Here is a 22,186-nt window from a genome sequence, read left to right as displayed (position 1 = left end):
CCTGAGGACATGGTATGATCCTTACGATGGATAGAAAAACCATCAGCCTGAAGTGCGGAGTCGGGAATGGCTGGATTGAGCCAGGTTTTTGTGAAGCAGAGTGCGCAGCAGTCCCACAGTTCACGCTGGAAGCTGAGCTGTGATCTGAGTTTATCCATCTTGTTCTCCAGAGATTTTATATTTGTTAGGAGTAAGCTAGGAAGAGGGGTCTTGAAACCACGTAGTCTCAGTCTTGCTAGCAGGCCAGCACGCTTACATCGCTTCCTCATAGGTTTCTTACATCTGAGTGGTCTGCTGGAGTGGATTCTGACTGTTTCCAGTTAAGTGATCCTTCCTAGGACCGTGTGGACCAGGTAGGTTGCAATTTGGTGTATTTTTGCAGAGGGTCTGCTTAGGACCAAAGTATCAGGTAATTTACAGAAGGGAGTGTGCTTAGGACCCAGTAGTTTCTGCTTGTGTTCCGATTTGTCCAGTTAGTTCCTGGCCCTTGGCTCTGCAATCATTTCCCTTTCAAATAAGTACCTAATTCCTTTTTGAAAGCTTCTACTGAATTTACTTGCACTGTCCTTTCAATGCATTCTATGTATGTATATTCAATCATATTTAAAAAAAATACATTGCACAAACAATGAAGTCTCTTACACCAACCACTGTTAAAGTAGTCACTTTTCATGTTCTGGCCCACAAGGTTGAGATTACCTAAATCCTTTCCATTTTGCCCAGTTACAGAATTGACGCATTTATGTGGAATAATAATGTTCTCATACCATTTGGAACAGATAGTTTAATTCAATGGTCTAATGCAGGGTTTAATTCAGTATTAAATGGTCTAATGCAGGGTTTAGCTTTACTCTATGAGCTTTTTGAAGATATCTGAAAATTACTCATTTCGTCAGACAGTTATGATTCATTATTCTTGTTAAAACGGTTTCTTGCACTTATTATTTAATATACTTGGATTTCCCGGTAAATGTTTAGTCAAAAACTCATTATATTGCAAACTCATACTTAGTTACGTTCATGTTATGCATCAGTTATCCATATCAAATATAGATTAAAGATACAGCTCCCTTTCCAACATATCTGATGGAATTCAGCCATAATTACCCATCCACTTGCACTGCAATAAATTCCACGCCAGACAGAAGGTTTTTGGATCACCTTCAATATTCTGAGTGTACAGAGCAGTGACAGCAGGGTGTACCATCTAAAATAAGCATAGCAGCAACTCACTGAGGCTTCATTGACAGCACTTCCCAACTCTGTGACTTCCACAACCTTGGAAGGATTATCATTTGATAGGTTATTAGAGATGGGTAATAGACTCTGGCCTTGCTAACAAATCCATGACCCGTGAAGGAATAATAAAGCAGAAACTGATGATCAAGCCTTCCAGTATAAAATCATGAGGGGTAAAGATAGGGTTAATGGCAGTTGTCTTTTCCCTAGGGTGGGGAATATGAAGACAAGGGGACACATTTTTAAGAGGAGAGAGACTTAAAAGAAACATGAGGGCTTTTCTTTTACACAGAAAGTGGTTCATGTGCAGAATGAACTTTCTGAGGAAATGGTGGATGTGGGCATAATTGCAACATTTAAAAGAGATTTGGACAAGTACACGAATAAGAAAGGTTTGGAGGGATATGGGCCAGGAGCAGACAGGTGGGACTAGTTCAGTTTGGGGATTATGTTTGGCATGGACTGGTAGGAGTGAAGGGTCTGTTTCTGTGTTGTATGATGCTATGACTCTATAAGGTAGTTGCAAATAATCTGATGAATCATAAGCATAACCCCAAAGAGTTTCAAAGATGGAATTGATTGCAGTGAGATGCACTGCAGTCTATAGCACAGATAGGAAAGGGCAAGTTGTCTTGCTGAAATGTAAAATTAATCCAAAGAGGTGTAAAATAGACTGTCAATCCTCTATCACCAATTTTACATTTTCATATTAAGTCAAACTCTATCCCATGTTGTTTCATTATCCAGTATTACATAGTATTGACAGCATTTAGTCTAATGGTTCCATGGGAATATTGATGCTGCACATAAACTCTTTATCAAACCTCATTAAGAAACTCCCCTTAAAAGTGTTCATGCTAAGCGTTTTAACTACTACTTCTGGTGAAGATTTTCACACTTTAATCACTGCCACTGTAGAGATGTTTCTTATGAATTCTCTACTGGGCTTATCACTGCCTTATGGGCATGGTTTCTGGTGTCCCCCCGTCAAACCCTTTCCATGATTTTCCAAGCACCTCTCCAGTCACCCCTTATTCTCTTTTGTAGCAAAGATTTTTAGATCATTCTGATAAATAGAACTTATTAGTTCTCAATTTTTTGTCACTTTCTCAGGAATCTCCATTCCTGTTGCATAATATGGAGACTAGGAAATGTTCACAACACTTCATGCATGGTCTCATCAAGCTTCTATGAACATTTAAAATAAACTCTCTGTTTCTCACTTCACTTTCCCTTGATGTGAACCCCAGTTGTGTGTTTACCTTTTATGGTATCATTAACCTGTGTCTCTACTTTAGTAGCTTTCTCTGGTCTTCTTCCATATTTACACGCACTGCAAAATTTATCTCCATGCTGCATGTAGTTTCAGAGTTTCAGTGTTATTTTAGTTTCAAATTATCAACATAAGGAAAATACACTTTTGCCATAGTTTGCATTTTGGTGAGTCAGTTGCAAGAGAGTTAGGAGCATTTGCTGAAATGCACAATAGGACTTTTGTGATTTAGTTGTGGTGAAAAAATGATTTGACACTATGCTGCCTGAAATAACTCCACAGAGATCAGTATCTCGTCACCAAGTCACCCTTTACTTACACGTGGAGAATCTTTAATACTGATCCAGCTCCCACAGAGCCAGCTCTCAGAGTGAACAGAACCTCTGTTTATGTCTGTCAGACAGGACTCCCTGATTGGACCAGATTGACAGCCCCAATTATATTCTGCGGTCTACCTGGCTGACCTCATTACAATCACTACACTGCCATTATTGACTTTGTGGTTCCAGCCAATGCCATCCTTACACAGCTGACATCTGCTCAGCAATGTGAAGAACATGCCCCCAGCCCCCAATCCATTCTCTCTCACCAGTGCTATTTAAAGAGATAATCAATCACATACAGGCTAGTTGCTGGTCAATTTTCATTTGTTCTATCTGGCTCTGGAGAAACTGCTGTGGGGTATCCATGATGTTCGAATTTGATGGAATCAACAGCAAATAGTATTGCATGTGGCGCAGGTGTTGATTCTGACTTTAAAAGTTCTAGTCAGAATACTTGCTGCCAATCATTGTTTCTGTTACTGGCCCTGTATGAAAGGGTTGCAGTCTTTGGATTCCTCCCTTTGCCACCTGCTAGTGAGGACAGCAATACGAAGATAATAGAGTTGAAAATGTGGCTAAAGAGCTGATGTGGGAAGGAGAACTTCAGATATCTGGATCACTGGGATCTCTTCCAGGGCAGGTAGAACCTGTACAAGGAGGATGGGTTGCATCTAAACTGGAGACCATCAATATTCCTGCCGGGAATTTTGCTAGCACTACTCAGGAGGTTGTAAACTAGTGTGGCAGGGGCTGGGAACCAGAGCAGTAGGTCAGCACGTGGGAGTTATTGAGAAGGTAAAGGTTCAGTCAAGTAAGTCTAACAGAAAGAACAGGGCAGAGCCAGGTTAGTGACTATAGCAGTATCGAGATGATGTGAGCTAATACATTTTGGGAGGCCAAATGCAAGAATAAAATATACCAGAGACCCGGGTTCAATTCCCACCTCAGGTGACTGACTGTGTGGAGTTTGCACGTTCTCCCCGTGTCTGTGTGGGTTTCCTCCGGGTGCTCCGGTTTCCTCCCACAGTCCAAAGCTGTGCAGGTCAGGTGAATTGGCCATGCTAAATTGCCTGTAGTGTTAGGTAAGGGGTAAATGTAGGGGTATGGGTGGGTTGCGCTTCGGCGGGTCAGTGTGGACTTGTTGGGCCAAAGGGCCTGTTTCCACACTGTAATGTAATCTAATCTAATGTAATCTAATTTGTAATCTGATTATACAGTAAACTGAAGGACTCTTAGGAGCAAGGATATACAAAGGGATCTTGGGCTCCAAGTCCATAGCTCTCAGACATTGGGAACACAAGTGGAAAATCAAGTAAAGAAACAATTTGCCTTCACTGGTCAGGGTATTAAGTACAAAAGTTGGCAAGTCATGTTGCACTCATATAAGATTTTAGTTATGCCATAATTTGGAGTATAGTATGCAGTTTTGATTGCCTTGCTGTAGGATGGATGTGCAGCTTTGGAGAGGGTGCAAAAGAGGTTTACCAGGATGTTGCCTGGATTGCAGTGTATTGGTTAAAGGCAGAGGTTAGACAAACTTAGATTGTTTTTGCGAGAGCATCGGAGGCTGGGGGGCGATCTGATAGAAGCATATAAAGTTATGAGAGGTATGGATAGAATGGATAGTCAGCCCCTTTTTCCCAGGTTAGAAATGCTAGCGGCATAGATTTAAGGTGAAAGGGAGAAAGTTTAAAGGAGTTGTGCGAGGAAAGTTTTTTACATAGAGGGTGGTAGGTCCCTGGAACGTGCTGCCAGAGGGAGTGTTGGAAGTAGATACTATAGCAACATTTAAGAAGCATTTAGACAGACACATGAATAGGCAGGTAATAGAGGCAGGAGAAAGTGAGGACTGCAGATGCTGGAGATCAGAGTCAAAATGTGTGGTGCTGGAAAAGCACAGTGGTCAGGCAGCATCCGAGGAGCAGGAGAGTTGACGGTTCAAACATAAGCTCTTCATCAAGAATGCTCCTGTGCAGGCAGATGGGGATAGCTTAGTCGTGGTCGGCACAAACATAGTGGGCAGAACAGCCTGTTCCTGTGCTGTACTATTCTATGAAAGGGCAGCGTAGCAGAGGTGACAAGAGGATCTGCTTGCAAAGAGGGGAGTAGGAGTGAATAAGGGTGCTCAGGAACAATTCTCAAATGTCAACTTAAGCCAACAGTATGGAATACAAAAACTGCATTTTATGCCAAATTTAAAGACAACAGGTTGGAATGAGAGGTATATGGGGAAGCAAGAGGTGCATATCTACATGACCTGAAGCTTAATTAGCTAATGACATGATGGAATGACAGAGAAGTGGGATGTGAGAAGATGGATTAGGTAAAATCATACTTTAATCCATAATGGAAGGGGGCCTACTTTTGACTGTAGTCTCTGTCATACTGCTGTGATGATATTCAGCATGGTCCCTTTGGGGAGGAAGACATGCCCCAGAACTGTCCCTATGTGTTCGATGTGACTGCCTCTAGTTATTGCAAAGTAAGAATTTGGGCCAGGAGTAGGTTACTCAACTCTTCAAGCCTGCTTCAACTTGTAGGTCTGTGTCACTTTGTTTGCAAAACAGTGAGTGGGCCAGTGAGCAGTGTGGGATGTAAAGTATTTAGATCATGTTCCTGTCAAAGATAGCTATCGGAACATGTATGCAACAATCTAAAAGGCATTAACATCCATCCTCAGCCAAAAGTACTGAGCGGATGATTAATCTCAGCTTTCTCTTAGGGCCCCCTTGCTTAAGGTGTGAATATTTTGGGAGAATGGAATGGTAAAGGATTAATACACATGGGAACTCTCAGGGAATATTACGGAAAACATGCATATTGATATTTAGTGGTAATGGGTCACCAGACCATTGATGGAGTGAACTCACTTTTGATGATGATTTCATGTGTACATCCCATGATCTATAAGAATTCAGCCAGAACAACAAATCCCCAAGGTCCTCTTGTTTCGCCTTGCAGCAGGAAAGACCTACTGGTGATGTGCACTAGCTTAGTCCACTTGGAAGGTGATCTTCTTCTAGGAGGCTGCTACTGTCAACACTGGCCTGGTGGGAAAGTCTGACCCTCTTGAGGCACTGATGCTCATTAATGTCAAGGAGGCTATTCCTTATCCTTTAAACAATTTGTTGGGGCTCTCTCTTCCCAAGAGCTGGAGCTTGGAGCTCATCACCTCCATCTTAGGTCTTGAAAGAAGGTTTACTGCTGTTCATGTTGCTACTTTTTCTCACTGCCTTCAGCATTGATGCTACTCCACCCCTTATCCTTCATCTGATCTGAAAGGTAAAGGCGTGTCAGCTTCTCCCATTCACATCTGAAGATAGACAATTGAAACAAGAAGAGCAAAGGTAATAGACTCCACAGTGGCAAAAATGTTATGAAACATCTTGGGAACTGCTTCCAAAGCTGTGAAAGCACACTCTCAGAAAAACACTTGTGAAAAAAAAGCCATTAAATTAGACATTGAAGCAGAAGTTACATGTGAAGCTTTTCTTGACAGTTACAGTCCTGTCAATTCCCACTATGCTGTGGTTCTGTTCGCCGAGCTGGAAGTTTTTGTTGCAAACGTTTCGTCCCCTGTCTAGGTGACGTCCTCAGTGCTTGGGAGCCTCCTGTGAAGCGCTTCTGTGGTGTTTCCTCCGGCATTTATAGTGGCCTGTCCCTGCCGCTTCCGGTTGTCAGTTTCAGCTGTCCGCTGTAGTGGCCGGTATATTGGGTCCAGGTCTATGTGTTTGTTGATGGAGTTTGTGGATGAGTGCCATGCTTCTAGGAATTCCCTGGCTGTTCTTTGTTTCGCTTGCCCTATAATGGTAGTGTTGTCCCAGTCAAATTCATGTTGCTTGTCGTCTGCGTGTGTGGCTACTAGTGATAGCTGGTCATGTCATTTCGTGGCTAGTTGATGTTCGTAGATGCGGATCGTTAGCTGTCTTCCTGTTTGTCCTATAGGAACATCAACTAGCCACTAAACGACACGACCAGCTATCCCTAGTAGCCACACACGCAGACGACAAGCAACATGAATTTGACTGGGACAACACTACCATTATAGGGCAAGCGAAACAAAGAACAGCCAGGGAATTCCTAGAAGCATGGCACTCATCCACAAACTCCATCAACAAACACATCGACCTGGACCCAATATACCGGCCACTACAGCGGACAGCTGAAACTGACAACCGGAAGCGGCAGGGACAGGCCACTATAAATGCCGGAGGAAACACCACAGAAGCGCTTCACAGGAGGGTCCCAAGCACTGAGGATGTCACCTAGACAGGGGACAAAACATTTGCAACAAAAACTTCCAGCTCGGCGAACAGAACCACAGCAACGAGCACCCGAGCTACAAATCTTCTCACAAACTTTGAATTCCCACTATCGTCTGGCAAATTCCAGGAAGTCCAGGATTATGGACACAGAGTTAATGTCAAACCCTGGGTTCAAATTATAGTTTTAATAGCTCACCACCACCTTCTCAAAGATGGGCATTAAATGCTCGCCCAGCCAGCAATGCTCACATCCTGTGAATTAATACAGAATGAAGCTATTGAGCATGTATCATATTTAAATGGCAAGCCTAATTGACCCAAAGGATTTTCTCATGCACAATGGAATGCACTGCAGTTAAGGATGGAAGTCAGTAGCTCTTGTCAATTTCCCAACACTCTGGTAGTTCAGGGGATTTAACCTGCTGCCTGTACAGAAATAGACCCAACTCGTTTGATTAAAATTCTCCCCTTAGTCTGTATAACTTTGGCAAGAGTATTCGCTACCTGAGTTACCAAGGAACTTACTACATAATTCAGCTTAACTTTTCAGGATACATCTAGTCATATACCAAGGTCAATGAGAATTCTGGGCAACATGATTTCGAAAGGTTTGACATATCCCTCCTCATTTACAAAATGAATAGCAGTAGCTAATGCTTGATCAGGCATCAGAAAGGCAGTTCCTACACTATACTGGCATAAGGACAATACTTAAGCTCTTTGTGCTTTTAGAATGTGCTTCTCTTTGGGCTGGCATTGGAAAATGCATGGTACAGTGGGCCGGGAATGTTAAATGAAATCATCTGCACTAATCAATAGAACGGACTTATTTTTACAAGGAATCTGAAGGACTTTGATCACTGAAGCATCTCAAATTCTACTTTCATGCAAAGGCTGATCTTTGCAAAATTACTTGAGGAATTTATTAAATGGGAAAATTCCAATCTACTTTGGAATATTTTAATACACTAAAATTAAGATTTAAGATATTATTCTTATTTACTGTCAAATAGGTTTTGTGGCATAATAATATCACCCTGAAACTTGCTTTACAAATTTTTGCCTCTGAGGAAATAAATTTTAACAATATCTCCTAAAAAAAAGGGCAGACCTTCAGAGACTGGTGTGTGACTGAAAACACATGGTGGGAATCTTGTAGCACAGATATACATGGGAATTGTGTTGGATTTCTCCTGAATAGCTCTGATTCTGAGTTTGAGTCAAAGAATGCCGGCAAAGGCAGATTAGGTTAGGATATCTGGTCGGCATGGGTAAGTTGGACTGAAGTGTCTCTTTCCGTACAACTCTATGTTTCTATGACTCTAATTTGGACAGTAACAGTAACAACAATAACAAGGACAGAACCTCCCCCCCGGTGCTCACCTTCCACCCTACCAACCTTTGCATAAACCACATCATCCGCCGACATTTCCACCACCTCCAAATGGACCCCACCACCAGGGATATATTTCCGTCCCCACCCCTTTCCGCTTTCCGCAAAGACCGTTCCCTCCGTGACTACCTGGTCAGGTCCACGCCCCCCTAAAACCCACCCTCCCATCCTGGCACTTTCCCCTGCCACCGCAGGAATTGCAAAACCTGCACCCACACCTCCTCCCTCACCTCCATCCAAGGCCCTAAAGGAGCCTTCCACATCCATCAAAGTTTTACTTGCACATCCACTAATATAATTTATTGTATCCATTGCTCCCGATGCAGTCTCCTCTACATTGAGGAGACTGGATGCCTCCTAGCAGAGCGCTTTAGGGAACAGCTCCAGGACACCCGCACCAATCAACCAGACCGCCCTGTGGCCAAACATTTCAAATCCCCCACCCACTCTGCCGAGGACATGGAGGTCCTGGGCCTCCTTCACCACCGCTCCCTCACCACCAGGCGCCTGGAAGAAGAACGCCTCATCTTCTGCCTCGGAACACTTCAACCCCAGGGTATCAATGTGGACTTCAACAGTTTCCACATTTCCTCTTCCCCCCACCTCTCCCTAGTTCCAAGCTTCCAGCTCAGCACTGTCCTCATGACCTGTCCTACCTGCCTATCTTCTTTTCCACCTATCCACTCCACCCTCCTCTCTGACCTATCACCTTCATCCCCTCCCCCACTCACCTATTGTACTCTATGCTACTTTCTCCCCATCCCCACCCTCCTCTAGCTTATCTCTCCATGCTTCAGGCTCTCTGCCTTTATTCCTGATGAAGGGCTTTTGCCTGAAACGTCGATTTTACTGCTCCTCGGATGCTGCTTGAACTGCTGTGCTCTTCCAGCACCACTAATCCGGAATCTAATTTGGGCAGTTCTGCAACATGTATCTGAGTAGATGTTCATGAAATGATAGAGGGGTTAAAGTTTAGTCTAATATTTGGATAATGACACAACTAACCACCCAAATACTCCAATGAATCCATGACTATCTCCAACAAACCTCCAACCAAATTATCCATTCACTCATCAATCCACCACCCACAGACTCACTCATGTACCTGTCCACACTACTCAAGGACCAACCTACCTACTCAACTAATGATCCTACCCATCTCAACTACTCCACACTCTGACTCATCAGTTAACCAGTCACCTACCTACAAATCTACCCTTCACTCACTCTACAATCTGCCCATTCATTTACTCACCCATTTACTCATTTGTTCATTGATGTATAAAGACTGAACCTTAACAATTACCACATGGCAGCCCCAGTGCCTTAAAATGAGGGGGTGTTTTTATCTGATTCTGTTCCACTCCGATAGGTTTCATATGGAGTGCTGCACTGCTCATTGCTTTGCTGGCCAAGATCAATATTTATTCTTCTTTCCCCTCGCCTTCTAAACTTGAGATATTGTTCAAGAATCTTATTTTATATAGAATCCCTATAGTGTGGAACCAGGCCATTCGGCTCAATAAGTCCACACCGACCCTTTGAAGAGCATCCCATCCAGACCCACCCCATCCCTGTAACTCTGCATTTCCCATACCTAACCCACCTAACCTACGCTATGAACAACTTAGCATGGCCAATCCGCCTATCTTCATATTTTTGGACCATGGGAGCACCCAGCAGAAACCCACGCAGACAGGGGGAGAACATACAATCACCCGAGGGTGGAATCGAACCCGGGTCCCTGATGCTGTGTGGCAGCAGTGCTAACCACTGAGCCACCATCCCTCCCTCAGAGGCACAATGTGTAAACCAACTGCGGGAATGTGTGCTGATGATTGCACGATGTTCAGCACCATTTATGACTCCTCAGATACTGAAGCTGCCCACATCCAGATGCAGCAAGGCCTGTACAATATTCTGTCTGGGCAGACTAGTGGCAAGGAACATTCATACCACATATGTGTCAGGCCATGATCATTTCCAATAGCAGAGAATCGTATTTGCATCACATATAGATAAAATGGTTAAGAAGGTATTTACCACACTTGCCTTCATTGCTCAGACCTTTGAATATAGGAGTAGAGATGTTATGTTGAAGATGTACAGGATATTGGTGAAGCCTCTTCAGGAGTACTGTGTCCAGTTCTGGTCGTCTTGTTATAGGAAGGATATTATTAAGCTGCAGAGGGTTCAGAAGAGATTTACTAGGATCGAGAATGAAGGGTTTGAGTTATAAAGAGAGGCTGGATTGGCTGGGACTTATTTCATGGGAATGTAGGAGGTTGACAGGTGACCTTATATAAATTTATAAAATTATGAGGGATATAGACAAGGTGAATGACAGGTGTCTTTTCCCTGGGGTGGGGATTTTAAGACTGGGGGCATATTTTTAGGATGAGAGGAGAAGGAGTTAAAAAAAGACATGAGGGGCAATTTCTTTACACAGAGAATAGTTTGTGTATGAAATGAACTTCCAGAGGGGAAGTTTGAAAAAGAGATGCACATGAAGAAGGAATGTTTAGAAGGATATGGACCAGGCATAGGCAGGTGGTAGTTTGGGATTATGGTCAGCAAGGAATGGTTGGATTGAAGGGTCTGTTTCTGTGCTGTACGACTCTATGACTCTACAATCACCATGCCTTAACATTCAATGGTATTATCATTACTGAGTTCCCTACCACCAACATCCTGCTGGTGACCCTTAACCAGAGACTGAACTGGACTAGCCATATAAATAATGTGGCAACTAAGCAGGTCTGAGTCTAGGAATCCTGCCGCGAGTAAGTCATCTCCTGATTCCGCAAAGCCTGTCCACCATCTACGGGGCACAAGTGAGGAACGTGATGGAATGCTCTCCACCTGCCTGGATGGGTGCAGCTCCAACAACCCTCAAGAAACATGACATGATCCAGGACAAAGCAGCCGGTTGGATTGGAACCATATCAATACCAACCCTCCACAACATTAGCACAATAGCAGGAGTGCAAGCCATTTACAAGATGTACAGCAGAAATTCTCAAGTTCCTAGAATTCTCAAGTTCCTAGAAAGTATCTCCCAAATGCACGTTCACATCTTCTCCAGAATGACATGCTTAAATGACACATGGAATCACTATCCCCTCCATGTCCTTCCCACATCATCATGACTTGGAAATGTGTTACTGTTCCGTCAGTGTCACTGGCTCAAAATCAAGCAAGTCCCTCCCTAAATGCACTGTATGCGCATATATACATATATATGAAATAAGAGATACACAGGGAGGTTGTCAGGGTTGGAAGGAGCTATAGAGGTAGGCTGGGGCTGTTTTCCCTGGGGCGTCGGAGGCTGAAGAAGTGACCTTATAGAGGTTTGTAAAATCATGAGGTGTATGGATAGGGTGAATAGCCAAGGTCTTTTTCCCAGCGCAGTGGAGTCCAAAACTAGAGGGCATAGGTTTAAGGTTAAAAGGGACCTAAGGGTCAACTTTCTCATGCAGAGAGTGGTGCGTGTATGGAATGAGCTGCCAGAGGAAGTGGTGGAGGCGGGTACAATTACAACATTTAAAAAGGCACCTGGATAGATAAATGAATAGGAAGGGTTTAGAGGGATGTGAGCCAAGTGCCAGCAAATGGAACCAGATTAATTTAGGAAATCTGGTCAGCATGGATTAGTTAGACTAAAAGATGTACATACTGTACATCTCTATGACTCAATGACTTATAATTAACTTGTGAAAAATTATATAAAACTCTTTCATGCCTCATATTAAATTTATTATTCAATAATCAGAAAGTCACCCATTTATGTCAATGTAATAATTTATTTTTACATTCATTTTAACAAGTTGAAGGTTTAAATTTCAAAATCTGAGGGATTAATTTTGAAATTATATGGTGCTATAAAGTGGATGTTGGCCCATCTTTGTACATCTCTGCTGAGTTTTATTTCCTTCTTATGCTACTGGTGTCGTTGGCATTGAGCCTGAAAGTGCTGATGTATGTTGGCAATTGGGAAACATTACTCTCAAGGAGAATATTTCAACATCTGAATGAAACAGCTAACTTAGTAAATAAGGGAGGTTTTTAAGACAACATAAAGAAATTGCCTATTGCCCAATATCAATTGATATATAAATAAACGTATTTCAAAAAGCCAGGTGGCAACTGTTTTGGGGAAGAAACATTAAAAATTCACATTACAGAGTCATCTAGTGGCCCAATCCTGTAACTATGCCATTAATACATTTGATGTAGCAAAACTGAATTAGACATTTGATATATCAATTTAAAATAGCAAATCTTAAATAATGTTTTTGTGCTATGTCTTAAAACAGAGAACAAAGGTGCACACCTTTTGCAAGATCTTTTTTCAGATATATTTTTAAATGTTTTCCTTAGAACGACCTCTATTAGTTCAGCAGATTTTCACCTATTTTGTCAATGTATCTTGGTGTGGCAAAGATCTCCACATTGTATCTTTTTCCTAAAATAAGCATCAAAATATTTCTTAAGTTTTTTTTAATTCCAGATTTCAGCCTAATGGAACACTGCATGTGTACAATTTACAGAATGTATGTATCTCATCGAGTCATAGAGTTATATACAGCACAGAAACAGACCCTTCAGTCCAACTCGTCCACGCCAACTGGACATCCCAATCTGACCTAATCCCATTTGCCAGCATTTGGCACACATCCCTCTAAACCCTTCCTATTCATGTACCCATCCAAATGCCTTTTAAATGTTGTAATTGTACCAGCCTCCACCACCCCCTCTGGCAACTCATTCCAGACACGCACCACCCTCTGCATGAAAAAGTTACCCCTCATGTCTCTGTTAAATCTTTTCCCTCTCTTGTTAAATCTGACTAAATAAAATAAATTATTTCAGTCAATGTATATCACATGACCTGTAAATAGTCCAAATTTTATTGTTAGTTTCAGTTGCTTACGAGCATTTAAATGCATTTTAGAACAGCAACAACATCTATTTATGAACTAAAAACTGAAAGTAATGCAGATGCTGGAAATCAGAAACAAAAACAGAAATTGCTAGAAACGCTCAGCAGATCTGACATCATGGGAGAGAACGTTTTGGGTTCTCGTTTTGGGTTCAGCAAGGAACATGTGGGACATAGTGTAGGCAGACATCTTAAGCTTCATTTCACTAAAGTTCTCATGTTGAACACTATGCTGTGTTGTACGCCTGAAATGCTATATCAAAATTGTTAAGTGTGCAAAGTTGAAACAAAAATCACAGCTATAGAGCTATGAATTGCCATTGAAAAACGAAAAAAAAAATGCAAAGATCACAGTGAAAACACTACTTAAGAGAAAATGGCTGCAGCTTCTTCCTTATCAGCTCCTACTTGAACGATCAGGGATATGAGGTAGAACTGGGAAATCTTCCATTAACAACAGCAGAATGAGGCAATATTTATGGATTAATTGAGCAAACCAGAACAAGTCCACTTTTATCATTGTCGGGTAGAGACCGTTTCAAAATATGTTCCATCCTAAATCTCCCAGAAAGGCAGAAAGTTACACGTGGCAGAAATATTTAAAACATTGATGGAACAGTTTGAACCTTAAGTGAACATTACGTATGCACAGTACATATTCAATGCTAATGATCAGAAGTCAATGATGAAGATGTAACATCATTAACTCAGCTGGCAGAAAGCTGTGAACTTGCACAATTAAAAGCTGAGCTAAGTCGAAACAGGATTATGCTTGGAACAAGAGACTTAAACATGAAAGCCTGCCTACTGAGAAAAGACAAGCTCAGGAGAGCAATTGACCTTTGCAGAAGTGACCAGGTTGTGAATCAACAGATTGACCATCTTTGTGGCAGAACAGACCAGGTCTTGCAGTCTGTTGACATGCTCCAGACAGACTGAGCAGAACAATCACAGACAAAAGGGCAGATGCAAGTTCTACAGAAGGCATTGTGCAAACACAAAGGCACAAACAGTATGGGAAAATCAATGTCCTCACTGTAAAAAACCAAATAATTTTGTACATGGGTGTGTAGCTAAATGGAAACACAACAAGCAGGCACAGATAGCCACTGGAGAGATATGAGCTGAAGATTCTGATCAATCACCATAAAACAGGCTAGTTCAGTTAAGACGACAGGTGAGGTGTGGTTTGTAACTGTTAAAAAATGAAGACTGCAGAAGGACACATCAGGTCAACGAAAGTGTCAAATAGATATTTGCGTGATTGCAAAATCACATCCTTCACTGACTTGTGCAATGTAGCTCAATATGACAATCTAAAAACAAAACCCTTGGAAGTAAACTTATTGATGGCCTCATACATGTGCCAAGAGAATAGATTACTATGTCAGCTCAATGCAATAATTTGAACAGGGAGCTGTTTTTTCCAGACATCCATGGCAAGTAAGTACCATTCATCAGATGGAGCAAGTCTAAAGCTGGGACAGGTAAATGTGTTGCAGCACATTAAGCTTTGAACATGGAACACATCCTAAAGGTGTAGAACAATGTGTTAATAGCGTTAGGACGATAAACCAGGAGAATAAACCTCAAAAAAGTTGAGGATGCAATATAAATGCAAAATCTAAGCAAAAAGAATTACAAATATCAGCTCCTCAAAGGAGGGAAGAGACAAGTTAAAAATGAATGGACTATTATCTTGTGTGATTGCAAAATTAATGAGGGTCAGATGCTCAATGGCAATCTCCCCAACCCCCACTATGTCCACTAGGTACATTTTGTGTTTATCACATTGAGGAATACAGAAAGACAGCAAATTAAAAAGCCAGTTTCAATCTATGGAGTGAGCTTTTGGGATTGAAGAGGGCTATATTACCCAAAAGTATTAACCCAGCATGCGACAAAGGGCCCTGTCAAAGAGGTATCCACTCATCATTCATATATTGCAAGCCAGACGAAAGGAAATAGGACAATGAAAGGGCACTTTCTCACCTTCAATGCTGAAATTCAGTCACAGTTGAAAGGAATCAGAACAACAGAATCTCGACCAACTTGCATTGCAGAGGTTTATAAAATCATGAGGGGCGTTGATAGGGTGAACATCCAATGTCTTTTCCCTAGGGTGGGGAGTCCAAAACTGGAGGGCATTGATTCAAGGTGAGAGGAGAAAGGTTTAAAAAGGACCTGAGGGGTCAATTTTTCACAGAGAGAGTGGTGCATATATGAAATGAGCTGCCAGAGGAAGTGGTGGAATTGGATACAAGTACAATATTTAAAATGTATCTGATGGGAGTATGAATAGGAAAGTTTTAGAGAGATATGGGCCAAATGTTGACAATTGGAACTAGGTCAGGTTGGGATGTCAGATCGGCGTGGATGTATTAGATCATAGGATCTGTTTGCATGTTGTATGACTCTATGACTCTAACAAGGAAACTGCCAGCTGGAGATGGAACTCCCTCAAGTACAGCATGAAAGACAAGAAAGAAGATTTGGAAAAAAAGGGAGCAATCAAGAAAATTCCAACTCCCTCCGATTAGAAAATTAGCAGCAAGGCAGCAATGAAGCAACTTGGAAAGCTGGGAGCATACATTGACACAAATGATCCACGTAATGTTTTGAAGATATCTCTCTATTCCATTCCAACCACTGAAGGAATTTTACCATGACTTGCAATGGCATAAATCTACATCACCTTAGTGTAAAGGGTGACTCCTAGCAAGTGATGCTATATGAAAGTGATATCTTTCCAATTACATTCTGGATGGCCTTCGGGTGCTACAGATGATTGTGCATGCTGTTTGACATTTCCACTACTCCAGAAGAATATCAATGCAGACAACGCAAGATAGTTAGTGATTCTCCTGGACTGAAAACTAGACACAATGGAAGAGGCCATTGCTGATCAGGATCAAATTCTTGTGTGACTGTTTGACAGACTTTGCTCGGTAAACCTGAAGTTACACAAGAAAGAAATATAATTACAGGCACGTGAATCAAGCATGTAGGCCATGAACTGACAGCAAAAAGAATGATAAGGTAAGATAGCAGGAGGCTCATATGGAGGTTATACACCAGGCTAAAATGGTTGGGCAAATGGACGTTTTCTGTATTGTAAAATCCTATGTAATACAGTGAAATACATCATTTGTTGCTTCAGAAATTGTTCATTGCATAATAGTGTCAAACTATATTGGATACTTTCCTTGAAAATTGCAAATATTCCACTTTTGTTTAAAAAAATATCATTTTTATACTTCATCTAATCTTGATACACAACAGTTTTCACGATTCCTAAGTTAAGATCCTTAATATTTCATTTTGAAATCAAAAATACATTGTACTTGTGACATGCCAGAGTAAATCTACTGAACAAAGACCTGATACACCAATTAGTCAAATGCGTGCCTCCAAAAACTACAAGACATTACAAGGAGGAATCTGCTGATTTGGAATTCCTTAATGAAATAACAAAGATTCGATCTATAAAAAGCCATGATCTCCAACTTCTGGTACACAAGATTAGTTCCGGCAGTGTTACCAAAATGGTTAAGGTAAAAAGTGAAGTATTGTTGTGTTGTTTTTTCTGTTAAAATTAGTTATGCTCCAGCCTAACTAACAGATTTCTAATACTACAGGTAATCTTTTATGAAGGCAGGAACTTCCAGGGTCAGCGCTATGAGTGTAGTAGTGACTGTGCTGACCTGCACTCTTACATCAGCAGCTGTAACTCCATCCGTGTTGAGAGTGGCTGCTGGGTGCTGTATGAGAGACCCAATTACATGGGATACCAGTATGTTCTGACCAGGGGAGAATACCCTGACTACCAGCACTGGATGGGATTCAATGACAACATCAGGTCATGTCGCACTTTTAGCTATGTAAGTGATCCAATCATTTGAAATTAGCTACATCTTTTTAGGTTGTGTTATTTTTAATGATTATCTGTATACTTTCTTGCCACATTGACAAAAGTAAAACTTTAAGTTATGTAATGTATAAAAAATGAACAGGTTTGTTATCTTCTCACTTCATATAACTGTTATGACTCTTTGGAATTCCCTTCCTGAAATGGCAGTGGATGCAGAACCTTTAATTATTTTTTAAGATTCTTGATTACCAAGGGGATGAAAGATAATCAGGGATATACAGGAGTGTAGAGTTGAGGTTAAAATCAGATCAGCTATGATCTTATTGAATGGTGGAACAGGCTTAAAGGGCCAAGTCTTCTACTGTGGTTCCATTCGTACTCACCATCACGTATCACACATATCAATGAACAAAGAAAGAGGGTGAATAGAGTCCAAATTCTCTACTGTCATTTTAAGCTTCTATCTCAACTTCCAATCACAAAACAACTCAGCAAGACTTATCAGAGAAATCTAGTTCAATTCCATCATGCTTTTTTCCCTTTATAAATTACTGAGTATGCCTCAGCTTGGAGTATGAATCCTGACTCATTTAGGAAAGATACCAAGATTTGAAGAAGCAGATTTTCCAGAATGATACCAAGAAGGGTGAGTTCCAGATTTCTGGAGAGAAGAGCAAAGGTTGCGATTGTTCTCTTCGAAACTGAAACGTTGAGGGGAGACTTAATTGTGGAATTCAAAGTTATGATGGGTTTTGATAATTAAAAATGAACCAGTTGTTTGCACAGATGGAGTAGTCAGTAACAGAGGACGCAAATTTAAAATAATGGACAAAGATTCCAGAAAGGATATATAGAGAACTATTTTTAATGTAGGAGTTCTTGAAGTCCAGAAGCCTCACTTAAAAAGATGGTGAAAGTCGATTCGACTTTGTGGGTATTGGATAAATAGTGTAATAGTACACAGTATAACAAAATATCTACAATACAAAAACAGGCCCTTCAGTTCAAGATGTTCGTGCTGATGCTAATAATCTGTATAAGCCTTGTCCCCAAGTCCTTCTTCATTCAACTCTATGTCCTCCTATTCCTTTTCTCTCATGTTAACCTAACTTCCTCTTTTATGTGTGTATCCTTTTGGTTCAACTTTTCCGTCCAGTAGTGAGTTCCATGTTTTAACAGCTTTCAATGTAAAGAAGTTCCACTTGAATTCCTGTTGGGTCATCTGGGATATTTTTTGTTAGCTCCTCACTTGGAAACATCTCTTTATCTAACATTTTGTAAGATTAAAGACCACTATTACTGTTTGTTTTTTCAGAAGCAACAGCCTTCTCACCTGTCCTGAAAGACATTACAGCTCAGTTCTGGTATCAACTTTATTGTCTTTTTCTCTTTTTTATAAAATGGAGACAGAAATGTTCATAGCAGTATGATCTCTTCAAGATTCAGCATAAATTTAATATAACGTCTTTGCTTTTCAATTCTTTCCCACTGGGAACATGCCCAATACTTTGTCTACATTTTGTTATCTTTAGCAAATTGTTACATCTGTACTTCCAGTATCCCTCTGTCACACATAGACATTCACTTCACAAGGAGTAAGGGGCTCCCTTATTCACCCTACAAAATGAAAAAACTTCAACACTCAAGTATACTTACATTGACTGTATCCATTTGCAGCCTCCCTTCAGTTTTTTTGAAGGAGCTGCTCCTCAATTTCTGTTTACACTTCAGCAACATTCCTCGTGATCTATGGGCACCATGTGTAGGGGATAGGTGAACATGTCTGAGGGTGTGCTTGGGGCTCTGCTCCTAAAGTGGCCATTAACAGGGCCAGCCAGTAGGCTGTGGCAGGGAATCATTGGACCTGACTGTCTGGCCCCTCTTTCATGGTTATGTGTGTGCTCAAGTATCTATGAGAGGGAGCAGATGGTGTCCACCAATACGATCAAGGTCTTCAGAGAGGTGTGTGCACTGCACGGGTTGAAATACATCATCACCTTGGATAATGTCTTTTTAATTTAGTAAGTTTCTATTCCCCATTTAAGAAGTTTTCATTAATCGTTAGTTTGCATTTTTGTTATGGTGTCCAATCAAGAGCTGTCTAATCTAATTTTGGTTTTTAAAGAATCAAAATTAATTTGCCAATTGTATGTATGTTCTATAAGTGTATTAAAGTCTCACCTTACTTTGTCGTTGTCCTTCTCTGTGTAAATTGCACTCCCCTGTAAGTTGTTTTGCTATCATCCACATATTTTAATACTCACTATTTTGATACTCAAGTCCAAATTACTTGCTTGAACATTTGAACATAAATACAAAGAACTGCAGTGTTGTGAGAAAAGAGCAGGGAAATGGGACTAATTAAGCATCTATTTCAAAAAGGATGGATAGTTTCTGTGTTGTCAAGAATGATAGACTATCTACAGTGTGGAAGAAGGCCATTTGGCCCATCGAATCCACACCAGCCCTTTGAAGAGCATCCCACTCAGACCCACCCAGCTACCCTATCCGTGTAACCCTGCATTTCCCATGGCTTACCCACCTAGCCTGCACACCCCCGGACAATACGGGCCATTTAGCATGGCCAATCCACCTAACCTGCACACCTTTGGACTAACTGTAGCACCTGAAGGAAACCCATGCAGACATGGGGAGAATGTGCAAACTCCACACAGACAGTTGCCTGAGGGTGGAATCTAACCTGGGTCCCTGGTGCTGTGAGGCAGCAGTATTGACCATGGAGCCACCATGCTACCCTCATGTTTTACTTACTCTGCATAAATCTTCACTCGGTGCGGAATCAGCTGATCTCAGTTAGAGAGAACCTGGTCCTTGGGAGAGAGAGACAGAGAAAATATTGGCTGGGATTCCTCCTTTTCATAATTTTTTAGTACAGTCAGAATATCTGTGTGAATATAGGATTGTAGCATGAAGCTCAATTTTTATGGTGCCACTAATCTAGTGAAGTTATTAGGTTCCCACATAAATATCTCATTGCTCAGTCCAGATATTGAAGGATGCTCATTGGTTCTGGAGCAAAATCGCATGAGAGACGTTGTTTCAAGGTATGAAGAAGAGGTAATGGATACCAAAATGAATAAATAAATTCATTCTTCTCTAAATGCAATTTAGAAGTACAGCAGAGTCAACTTTGTTATCCATTTAATGTCTCTCAGGGTCCTTTCAGTTCATTAATGCAAGATACTTTTGGTGATCATTGAGTCATAGAGTCATAGAGATGTACAGCACGGAAACAGACTCTTTGGTCCAACACGTCCATGCCGACCAGATAACCCAATCTAATCTAGTCCCATTTCCCAGCACTTGGCCCATATTCCTCTAAATCCTTCCTATTCATATACCCATCCAGATGCCTTTTAAATGTTGCAATTGTACCACCACCTCCTCTGGCAGCTCATTCCATACACACATCACCCTCTGCGTGAAAAAGTTGCCCCTTAGTTCCCTTTGAAATCTTTCCCCTCTCACCTAAACCTATGCTCTTGTTCTAGACTCCCCCACCTCCAGTGAAAAGACCCTATCTATTTACCCTATCTGTGTATTATTTGTATTGATTTAATATGCCTGATTCAAGAATGATGAATTCCAGTGCGGATAAATTTGTGTTAGATTTATCTGGTTAAACAATAAAATGCTTCATCTCACAGGCAAGTGGGGCTTCATACAGAATGAAGATTTACGAGAGGCCTGACTTTGGAGGACAGATGATGGAATTCATGGATGACTGTCCATCTGTCTACGATCGTTTCCGTTACCGTGACATCCACTCCTGCCATGTGATGGACGGTTACTGGATCTTCTATGAACATCCCAACTACAGAGGGCGACAGTACTTCATGAGGCCTGGTGAATACAGGAGATACAGTGACTGGGGCGCCACTGTAGCTACTGTCGGCTCTTTCCGTCGGGTTGTGGATATTTAAGAAAAATTTCAAGAAAAATTGGTCAAAAATAAAAATTGCTTCCCCACATTTAAATTGCAGTCCAAGCCTTTTCTTGTACATACCATTTAGCTTGTAAGTTATTCTGGCTGAAAATCAGCACATTAAATTGGGAGGCATTATTTCCTTTCAAACATTACTTCAAAGAAGCTGTTCTGTCTTTTTTTTAATTACTTATTGCCAAATGAAAAATAAGTTTTCAAAACCTTTCAAACTGAATAAAATTCCCCTTGTCATTTTTAACATTTAAATTCATAGAGTAACGATAGCTTCATTTCTTGTCACAGAAGTTTAATATCCCAAGGTACTTGGCAAACTATTATCACCAACGGCTTGAGACAAGAAGTCAAACACTGCTCCAGTTTCTAAAAATACACATTCAAACGTGATCTCACAAAGTTACTGAGGATCTAAAAATATCCATGTTTCACAACAAAAGCCATATATTTAAGCTATTCAAAATAAGAAATCTGGTGTTTACATTAATTACATATCCACTGTCAAAATGCAGCAGGTTTTATTTAACTGTACAGTGTGTTAAATCTGGAACCTATTAGTAACTGAAAGGCTGTTGACAATGTGGTATTTCAGTAATCCATGGGAAACGGGATTACTCTGCATGATGTACAGAGTGCCAGAAATATAAAAATAATCCATGGTTAAATCGGAAAGTCGAGGCATTCCAAGGCATTAGAATTTTACCAGAAATCAGCTAAGCGTCAATTTTGGTGATTTTGGAGGGTTTCTCTCCTTGAGCACTAGCAAGATTTCTCACACAATCTTCACAAACTCACCTCTTTACCAATACGCCTATGGGATCCCACTTGTCATACCATTCCTTTTATCAGAGGTGGAAGTACTCACCATTGCTGGGACCTCCTGGGGTTCGCTTGTGTCATTTTTAATGCAGGTCTTAGC

General features: G+C 41.1%; 1 protein-coding gene and 1 long non-coding RNA gene across 2 annotated transcripts in view; one reads left to right on the top strand and one right to left on the bottom strand.

Moving 5' to 3' along the window:
* The window catches only part of LOC122551977 (uncharacterized), a 105,680-nt gene that overhangs the window by 20,335 nt on the left and 63,159 nt on the right, over positions 1–22,186 (bottom strand). The window lies entirely within an intron of this gene.
* Positions 16,966–21,388, top strand: LOC122551978 (gamma-crystallin M2-like). Its single transcript, XM_043694541.2, has 3 exons — positions 16,966–16,989; positions 17,074–17,316; positions 20,975–21,388. Exons 1-3 carry the CDS (start codon positions 16,981–16,983, stop codon positions 21,248–21,250), a joined length of 528 nt encoding a protein of 175 aa, XP_043550476.2. The 5' UTR covers positions 16,966–16,980; the 3' UTR covers positions 21,251–21,388.

This window comes from Chiloscyllium plagiosum, unplaced genomic scaffold (assembly GCF_037043375.1).
Source record: "Chiloscyllium plagiosum isolate Xiang-an unplaced genomic scaffold, Cpla_swu_hap1 HiC_scaffold_7, whole genome shotgun sequence".
NCBI classification, from domain to species: domain Eukaryota; kingdom Metazoa; phylum Chordata; class Chondrichthyes; order Orectolobiformes; family Hemiscylliidae; genus Chiloscyllium; species Chiloscyllium plagiosum.
The sequence above is the reverse complement of the archived record's forward strand: the minus strand, read 5'-3'. Positions and strand labels throughout refer to the sequence as shown.